At 43.2% G+C, this 10,379-nt stretch overlaps 1 protein-coding gene across 1 annotated transcript in view; it reads left to right on the forward strand.

The window, feature by feature from the left end:
• Positions 1-10,379, forward strand: part of LOC116100306 (zinc finger protein 721-like) — a 27,408-nt gene that overhangs the window by 4,557 nt on the left and 12,472 nt on the right. Inside the window, 1 exon segment of the mRNA XM_031384126.1 lies at positions 827-2,713. Coding sequence (XP_031239986.1) covers positions 827-2,713 — 1,887 coding nt within the window.

Genomic DNA, 10,379 nt, shown 5'->3' on the forward strand with positions numbered 1-10,379 from the left:
CCCCCCGAGTTGCGTCCAGGAGCACTGATCTTCTACTTCATGCATTTCTATTTTCAGCTTCAGAAGTTGTCCAGCTCACCTTCGTCATTTTCCATCCTGATAATTTTTTTTTCCTCGGGTCATTTCCTAGTTTCCTTGGGGGACCTGTCAGATACTGTTGTGATTTTGTTATTCCTTCAGGACGTCTGATGCCTTCAGTTGGCAGCTGAAATCCACTTCCTTTTTCGAGTCCGTTCCCCTGCTCCTTTGTGAGCCTGGTGATCTTAGAGTGGAGAGCAGGTGTTTGACAGGAACTCACTGGCCCCTGCCCTTGCATTCTACAAGCCCCCCACCCAAGTCTTTCCCTCATCAGCAGTTGGGTTTTGAGTGTCTGGAGTCTGGCCATCTTCATGCTTTTGCAGGTGACTTTGTGTGCTGAGGTTGTGCCAGTCCCCTCCTACACATGTGGACTCTCACTGACTTCCTTGAGCCGGACATCAGCTACAGACCCTGTCTGAGTACCACCACACCTCTTAGCATGGATTTAGTGCTTTCTTCCCATTCTGTTTCCACAGCTACACACAGGCTCCACAAGGCAGGGCTTTGGCAAAGGCTGAAGATGACTTTGAGCCTTCACTCCCGGGCTCCCGGCAGATTTCTCACCATGATCAAATGAGACTTGTTCTTGAGTGCACATGTTCCTTGTTGTAGCTCATTGTTTCTCAGAGCTCTCCAACATTCACCTTTGTTGCTGCTCTCTAGTTAGTGTTTCCAGAGTGAAATGAGGACTCGGGCCTTTGATGTCCCTATCCTTACTGATATCACCTTTTATTCTGGAATTTTTCAGGGGGCCAAAGTCCAAACAAGATAGAGACTCTTCATGCAACAGGAGTAAGGTGCCTTTCACTGGGACAGCTTCCATGCTGGCAAATGGCAAGCCATGATGTCAACAAACTGGCCAGAACTCCAGAAGACGTAATAAACCCTCAAGGGAAGAGTTCCCACTTCCTGGAGCAGTGCCACAGGGGAGCAGAACAGCCTCCCTGGGCCTCTGAGGATGATGACTACCTTGAGAAATTCACAATCGACCATTCCAGGATTACTGAAAATCAAGAATTTCTGCCTGGGAGAGCTCAGAGTTCTTCGAGTAAAACACATCTTAGTGAGAGACGTGACCAATGGAAACACTGTCGTCAGACTCTGGTGAAAAACAACCCAAAGCTGTTGGCTCTGGGTGTTGACATTCTGAGTTGCATTTCCCATCAAGATAGCAATATATTGCATAAAAGAGGCAAAGTCCACAGCAGCGGTGACTGTGACGAAGTCATCGATCCCATGTCATCCCTCACCCAGGATTGTGATTACACAGAACAGAAGGCCTACCAGTGCAGCAAGGACCAAGAAGCCTTCAATGACAGCTCTGTTCTGGAACTCCATCAGCAGGTCTTCTTAGAAATGAAGTCCCCTGTACGTAGTACACACAAGGACACCAGGCATAGCTCCAGTGTCCCCATTCAACCAAGTGCTCATCCAGGAAGAAAGCACTACTGGTGTCACACTTGTGGCAAGGCTTTCAGTCAGAGCTCAGCACTTCAGACTCACCAGAGAGTGCACACGGGGGAGAAGCCCTACCAGTGCGACCACTGTGGGAAGGCCTTCAGCCGCAGCTCGGATCTCAACATCCACTGCCGAGTACACACCGGAGAGAAACTTTACAAGTGTGATGTGTGTGGAAAGGGCTTCACAAAGTGGGACCACCTCCAGATACACAAGAGAACTCACACAGGAGAGAAGCCATATAAGTGTGGAGACTGTGGCAAACGCTTCAGCTGTAGCTGGAACCTTCACACCCACCAGAGAGTCCACACTGAGGAGAAGCCGTACAAGTGTGAGGAGTGTGGGAAGTGTTTCAGCTTGAGCTTCAACCTCCACAGCCATCAGCGGGTCCACACAGGAGAGAAGCCATATAAATGTGAAGAGTGTGGGAAGGATTTCAGTTCAGCCTCAAGTTTCCAAAGACACCAGCGGGTCCATACAGGAGAGAAGCCATTTTGCTGCAGTGTGTGTGGAAAGAGCTTCAGTCAGAGCTCCAATTTTCAAGCCCACCAGAGAGTTCATACCAGGGAAAAACCATATAGATGTGATGTGTGTGGGAAGCATTTCACCTGGAGCCTTCACAATCACCAGAGAGTCCACACAGGAGAAAAACCATATATGTGTGTGGAGTGTGGGAAAGGCTTCAGTCATGCCTCAGGTCTGCAGGCTCATCACAGTGTCCACACAGGCGAGAAACCATTCAAATGTAATGTGTGTCAGAAAAGGTTCCGTCAGGCCTCAATGCTCCAGGACCATGAGAGGGTACACACAGGGGAAAAGCCCTACAAATGTAACACATGTGGGAAAGTCTTCAGTCAGAGGTCCGGTCTCCAAGTCCATCAGAGAATTCACACCGGGGAGAAGCCATTCAAGTGTAAGGAGTGTGGGAAAGAATTCAGATGGAGCTCAGGGCTTAGTTCCCACCAGAGGGTCCACAAAGAAGAGAAACCCTACATGTGTCAGCAGTGTGGGAAGGGCTTCAGTCAGGCCTCACACTTCCACACACATCTGAAAAGCCATACTACAGGGAGGACCTAAATCTTCAGCATCTACTATAAGGGCTTCAGTCAGAGATCACATCTTGTCTACCACTAGAGGGTCCACAGTGCAAGGACCCCTATGTTTGTTCTGCACTCAGGTGGGCTCCATGCTGCAAGTAGTTAAGTGTCACCAAACCCAGACGCTTCAGGAGAGAAGACGGTATTTTAGTATTTTGCCCTCAACTGATTCTCCTACTGAGTTCATTGTGAAAAAGGAAGATAGTGTTTTAGAATGGACCTTCTTAACACACACACACACACACACACACAAACCTAAGAGACTTTCATAGAAAGGATTCTGATTTAATTATAAAAGGAAGAATTGTCAATTGTCAAGAATAAAACCAACAGAAGATCACTGTGACTCATACTAATGCAGAGATTGTCTCATTATGGGTAACCAATTGGCAAAGATCTTGTAGCAACTATATGGAAATTACCAATAAACATCCTAAAAGCAAGTGACTTCAGTTTATACAAAGGTCTAATACGATTCTCCCCCAAATAATAAAAAGAACACCGATTCCTGAAATGCTTACATTTTATACTGATGCAAATGTGATGGGAATGGCTGGTTATAAGTCAGGAGAAAAAAAATAAGCAAAGCCAAGTAGCAGAATTTTCCCCCAATTAATTTAAATATCAATACAACAAGAAGCCTGTGATTGGGCAGTGGAAAAGGAAGGCTGGTGGATATTTTTAGAGACAGGAGAGAGAGGAGAACCCGCAGCAAGAGACCCACATTCACTCACTGCATGGGGCTAGCCATGGAGGCAGTGGGATTGAAGGGGCAGAGAGTAGCCAGGTATAGTGTGGGATGGTGCCATTTTTTAATATTTCCAGCAACAGGTAGTGAACTAACTGTTGGACAAGAATCCACTAGAAATTTAAGATTATTAGCCTGAGAGTTGGAGTTTTATTTCCTAAGTGAGAGAAAGGTGGCTCTGGGATGAGTCACATGGACTCAAGTGTGAGACCCTTGAAACAAAGAAAGGGCTCTGAGGTCCCCTGCTGTGGAAAGAGACAATATTGCTGCTGAGTCTCAGAGGGCTGGAGAAAGGAAGCTGCCTACTACATCTTGGGGCAGATACTGATTTAACCCTGAATTTATAAAATTGGGATTATTTGATTTCAAGATAGATTTATATACAGATTTTGTCCTAATCATGTGGTGAATTTTACCCACAGATCAGAATTAGGATAGGGAAAATTATTCACTGACTCCAAGTAGAGAGGGCAATGATAATTACCTGCTATGAACAGGTATTAATTAATAGAAGTCTGTGGCTCGAGGTAGAGAGCATAACAGATGTGTGATATAACAGGTATTAATAAAATAAATGTCTGTGGCTCCAGATAGAGATCTCAACAGATAGATGGGATAACAGGATGGCTGCTATTCTTTAATATTTTCAGCAACAGGTAGGAAACCAACGTGTTGGACAAGAATCCACTAGAAATTTAAGATTATTAGCCTGAGAGTAAGTAAAAGCTACCTGCTTCCTATAGGCAGATATTAGTGAAAGTTTGAATTAATTGCTTTAAAGATGGTATAAAGATATACTGCTTTAATAAGTCTTACAGGATACTCAAACTCTGTCTAAGGTGGGATCCACGGGAATTTTGGGTTAAAATCCTGATTTAACAAGCTGCCTGCTTATAAGCAGGTATAGATAGAAGGGTAAATCAATTGTTTTAAAGATGGTATGATAAAATTTGCAGGAGACTCATATTCTTTGAACATGGGCTCCACAGGAATTTTAGGTTAATTTTCTGACAGGAAAAATTAGGAAAAGCCTAAATAGGTTCATACAGTATTTGTTTAGTTTACTTTATTTAAGTTTTCTTATTATCAAAATGGGTGTGATTTTGAATATTGTGGTTGTTTTATTGTTCCTCTGGGACAGAGGGCAAGCTACAGGTTTTCCTGGTTGCCAGCTGAAGGATATACTGATTTAGGAGGAAGGTTTTGTCTTTGTGTTTTTAGAAAAGGTGATTAGGCTCTGGACATCTTCCAGAGCTGTAATGGATCAGATATGAAAAAGGGAGACCCCCTGAAGAACTAGATTCCAGAGAATCAAACAAAAAAATTATCTTGGTGATACTAAATTGAGATTTGTATATTACAGAATATACAGCCTTGGTGAGTCCCATCATCAGACATGCTGAAGTGACCTGCTTGAACTCCTGATGTCTTGGACTTTCAGCAAGATCCAGTCAGGACACAGACATCAGAAACCAAAACTATCGTTGGTGTGACCTTAATACCAACCAACTCCCCCATTTTTCCCTACCCTCCCCCTCTTAAAATATCTCAATACCCATATTCAACTTGAAGAAGTATGAAGAGTCGTTGTCCCAGTTCCCTGGCCTTTAGGGCTGGAGGTGGTTATTCTAAGGTTGCCTTTCTAGGGAATGTAGAAATGGTCATAATTGGAACAGGGAGGAAATAGCTAGAATTGATTGTGTAGCCATAATCTCATGTGGTAGAAATCTTTACAGTAGTTACTAAGTTGAAGTCATAATTTCTTATTTTGGTACAGAATTCATTTTGATGTAAAAATCAAGGTTTTCACTGGTATAAATTTCTTCTATTGATACAAAAATTTTAAAAGTTCAAGGCTTGAAATGAGGACTTTGGTTGATCCAACATTGACTTTCTTCATCACTGCAGCATTTCTCTTGACGAGCAATGTGACGATGTAACAAATGAGATTTTCTCATTTAATAATAAAAAATTATGTAATGTTTTGCAAAAAAAAAAAAAAAGTTCAAGGCTTGGACCCAGTCCTTCTACAACTGTTATTATAAACTGATCTGAGATGTTTAAGCCTGTGAGTTAAGGGTCAGATAGCAAATTCATGGCTCTGAGTTTGTTGTTATGGTGTTTTCAGATATTTTAATTATAAATAGCTGAGGGTAGTTAATGGACAACAGTCCAGATTACTTTACATAGATAGTTGGTTTTCAAAAAATGTCAGAAATCCACAGATGTGACATTTTATGTATTTATTCACTTGTTGAGACAAATGTGCTCCTAACAGCTGAGCATCTTACCTCTAGGAGAGGCTGGACATTGTGGCTAGGTGGCCACTGGGCAGAAAGTGCCTATCTCTCCTGCAGACCTGCACTGCTCTTGAGAGGACACAAGTTACAGGTTAGGACAGCTTAGTTCTGCTGAGACAGAATAAGCTAGTCCATAATAATGCCTGTATTTCAAGGTCTGTCAGATGTTCCTGGGCCAGAAGGCTGAAGACTTGCTCCAACCTCCTGACTCCCTGGGGCTGTATGGGTAGGCAGCTGTCTCTACAGTTCGTCTCTGGAAGCTGTGGTAGGCTTCCTATATTTTCAAATAGTATTGGTCACTCTTGGGTTTCTGATGGGGTTGAAAGACTACTTATAGTCTTTCAGATTTGACAAGGGAGACCCCTGAAAATATTGCTACAGACATAAAGAAATAAATCAAGAGGACCAACAACAGGTAACACATATTGCAGATCCTTCTGCAGGGGAACAGCTCTTAGACTGGCTGAGACATAAAAATGTCTCCAGCCAGAACTTGAGATATCTCGTTAGCTACTAAGTCTTCAGGACTCATCATGCCAAGGCTTCATATGGCTCGGAGGAGAATTTATGACAGTTTGGATATTGTGGTGGTTTTAATAGGTTTGAATGCTTGGCTCATAGGGAATGGAATTATTAGGACTATAAGGATGTTGGAGGTAGTGTGTCACTGAGGGGGTGGGCTTTGAGGTCTCCTATGCTCATGTTCTACCCAGAGCAGAAGAGAGCTCCCGCTGTCTGTCTGTCTGTCTGTCTGTCTGTCTGTCTGTCTGTCTGTCTGTGGGATGACAGTGACCTTTACTGCCTACAGATCAAGATGTAGAACTCATAGTTCCTTCTCCAGTACACGTATACCTGCAGGCTGCCATGCTTCCTGCCATGATGATAATGGACTGAACCTCTGAAAACGTAAGCCAGACCCAATTAAATGTTTTCTTTATATGAGTTGCCTTAGTCATGATGTCCCTTCATAGCAGTAAAACCCAAACTAAGACAGAGGATGGTACCAGGTGACCATGCTTTTGTTTAGAGGAATGTGGACTTTGGGGATTTAGAAAGCAGTGGAGTTTTTTAAGTGGGATTTGATGGACCATGCCATTATAAGCATGGAGGATAGTGGTGCTAAGGGTGTGCTCCTGAGTTAAGATGTTTCTGGGAGAAAAATTTGTGTGTGCGGCCTAGAGACAGTCCTTGTGATATTTTGGTGAAGAATAGGACTTTTTTTTTTAACCCTTTTATGAAGAGTCTGCTGCCACACCCACTCCAGTGGTGTCTGTGTGACAGCAATCCCTGAGGCAAAAAAGTTTCAAGGAAACTGATCTCCTGGAGTCCCCTTGGAATCCCCTAACATGGATGTGGTCCAGATTTGTCCTTGTGGTAGTCGATGGAGGGTCTTGTGTGCTTTCTTTCTGTATTATTTTATTATTAGGTATAGAGGTAACCCCAAGGAATGATTTGCAAATAGCTAAGCTAAATTGGACATTGTTTTCTGGCCTTCACCAGTGTCCCAACATCCTAGTCTATGCTGAGTCGAACCTGGGCTTAGAATTTTTTAAAGAATGTTACCCATTCAGACTAATTGCCTCCAGCATTGTTAAAGAGATAGTGAAAGAGGTCGGGCACTGGAGTTTACTGAATAAGAGTTAATTATCCCAGGTCAAGTTCAACTAAGAATCCTCATTACAGTCACATATGGCAGACCACATTAGAATTGCAGCTGAGTCACTCCCAGGTATTAGATTATTTTTTTATTCTTGGTAAGGTTAGCAACAGTGGAACTCCTGGGGCATACTTCTGCTAGCCCAGAGGATTAGCATAGTTGGGTGTTTACTAAGGACCGGCTAGTTGCTAGTGGGCTATACAATAGACTGGAATGGAAACTGGTTGCACCTGGCTTCTAAGATTAAGATGACCTTAGATAAGGCTGACTTTCTTTCACTTGTAACCACTGCTTAGTTCCTATCAATTTACATGTATATACTTTTCTATAGAACCACTGTGCTTCAGATGACCTCAATGTACCTTGACTGTTGTGCTGCCTGACTCTTCTTTTTCTTTTGTAATGACCATAAAAGTCTGATGCTTACTTTGAGAATACACACTCAGATTCAACTCTTCCTTGTGTCTGTGTCTGTGTGTCAATTCGCCAACTCCTTGCTGGCCTGATTACCAGGACCCTGATTCTCCCTGGGTTGAGGGACCTTGACTGGCCTAGCCAGCGGCGGTCTGCCTCAGGCTAAGATGAAGAAATTTAAAGGAAATCTCAAAACAATGTAGTTTAGACTTTATCCTGTAGTTCACTTTTATCAGCAGGTTTCTGATCAAGTGTGTCAAGCTTGGAAAGGAAAAATACAAAGTGTAGGCTCAAATAATAAAGGAGCACCAGGAAGTGGAGTGGAACTAAATCCTGTGTTCAAGGATATTAAAAGGAATGAAGGGAGTGCTGACCTTAGGGCAAGATTCCACCTAGCTTATTGTATATGCATTTGCAGGTGAACAAGATTTAGTTATATCATGTTAGGTATAGTTATTATTATCTGGTTATTGTTTTCATTTCAACTTTTAGTCTGAAATGAACTACAATCTAAAAGTGGAGAGCACACCTGTGATCTAGAGGTTGAGCCTGGAAGACACACATTTTTGGATCTGGATCTTTAGACATAGTGTCCATAAAAAACTTAGGTCAAGGCATGGGGGTATATGCCTTTAATTCCAGGATGCAGAGGCAAGCAGATCAAGAACAGATCAAAAGTTCAAGACCAACCAGGTACAGAGCAAGTTCCAGGTTAAAAAAAAAAAAAGCTTAAGTCCAGGCATGGTGGTATATGCTTTTAATTCCAGGAGTTAGGAGACAGAGACATGCAGATCTCTAAGACCATAAGTCTACAGAACAAGTTTCAGGAAAGCCATAATTAGGCAGTAATGGAAACCTTTAAAAAGTGGTAAAGATGTAATAGAAGAAGGAGGCCATGTTCCAGCCCCAGCAAGCAGCAGAACATGGCAACTTTGGTCACATGACTCTAGCTTTGGAGTCAAGAATAGGAGGGGTTACTGGGACAATTGATGTAGGTTAGCTGGAGCTAAGAAATTAGCGATGATTAAAAAGAGACTAGCGGGGGCTGGAGAGATGGCTCAGCGGGTAAGAGCATTGACTGCTCCTCCAGAGGTCCTGAGTTCAATTCCCAGCAACCACATGGTGGCTCGCAACCATCTGTAATGAGATCTGATGCCCTCTTCTGGTGTGTCTGAAGACAGCAACAGTGTATTCATATACATAAAACAAACAAATAAAAAAGAGACTAGCATCACTGAAGTGAAATCTGGAAGTGTTTTCTAAGAGCACAAAGAAGCTGTGTTCCAGAGACAGACATCCTGCTAGCAGTCAGACTTGGTAATGTGTAAGAATCACCCAAGTGGTACTGGATTTGAAGGCATGAAGGGTCATGAAGAACAGCTGAGGCTTGGCACTGTGAGGGGCCAGAAAAGGCCATTGTTGAAGGTGCAGCCTCAGTGGCAGTTGAAGGCCCAAGACTGAAGGGGTCATGCAAAGATGTTGATGTTTGGCACCATGAAAAAAGCCTATGAGAGGCTATTGATAAAAGTGCAACCTAGTTTTAGGGGAAGATCCCAGTGTCTTGGAGATACCAGTACCATGGATGACCAACAACAATAGCAGGAGGAGTGGAGTGGAGTCAGTCAGAGGGGATTACAGTTAAGAACTTTGGAATTTTAAACATTGTTGAGACTATGGTAGACTATGGGACTTTTGAACTTGGACAAAACGTATTTTGCATTATGTTATGGCTACAAGCCTATGGTGGCCAGGGTGTGGAATATGGTGGTTTGAATAGGTTTGAACCTCATAGACTCATGTATTTGAATGCTTGGCCCATGGGGAGTGGCACTATTAGATGTACAGGCCTTGTTGAAGTAGGTGTGGCCTTGTTGGAGGAAGCGTCACTGTTAGGGTGGGCTATGAGATCTCTCTTATGCTTAGGCTCTGTCCAGTGCAGATCAGAGCTTCCTCCTAGCTGCCTGACAATGACAGTGCCCTTCTTCTGCCTGTGGATCAAGACACAGAACTCTCAACTCCTTCTCCAGCACCATTATTGAGGTCTGGGCCCCACCGCACAAATACTCAAATACCGATCTCAGTCAAACAGGGATGGTTTTTTTTAAATGCACCCCCCAGACTGATCAATCAGGGACAACACAGTCTAGACTCGGGAGCTAAACTGAGATGATAAATATTTCTCAGGGCTAGTTTTTATGAGCAAAAACCACAATGAGCTTATCTGCAGGCACAGGAAGACATGCCAGGTGATCGGCTGTTTTGACTAGCTAGACAAAACAGTTTTAACTGACCTTTATTCAGAACCTTTGGTCCTAAATAGAGCTTATGTTTGTGGAATTTCTTTTTGTTTTAAAGATGTATTTGTTGATTATATGTAAGTACACTGTAGCTGTCTTCAGACACACCAGAAGAAGGTGTCAGGTCTCATTACGGATGGTTGTGAGCCACCATGTGGTTGCTGGGATTTGAACTCAGGACCTTTGGAAGAGCAGTCAGTGCTCTTAAATACTGAACTATCTCTCCAGTCCATGGAATTTCTTAAGATTAACAAACTTGTGAACATTGAAAGACCCCTGGGGGAGACCCCCACTCAAATCTCGGGAGGACGTACACCCAAGGAATCACGA

The sequence above is a fragment of the Mastomys coucha genome, unplaced genomic scaffold, assembly GCF_008632895.1.
Source record: "Mastomys coucha isolate ucsf_1 unplaced genomic scaffold, UCSF_Mcou_1 pScaffold21, whole genome shotgun sequence".
Taxonomy (NCBI): domain Eukaryota; kingdom Metazoa; phylum Chordata; class Mammalia; order Rodentia; family Muridae; genus Mastomys; species Mastomys coucha.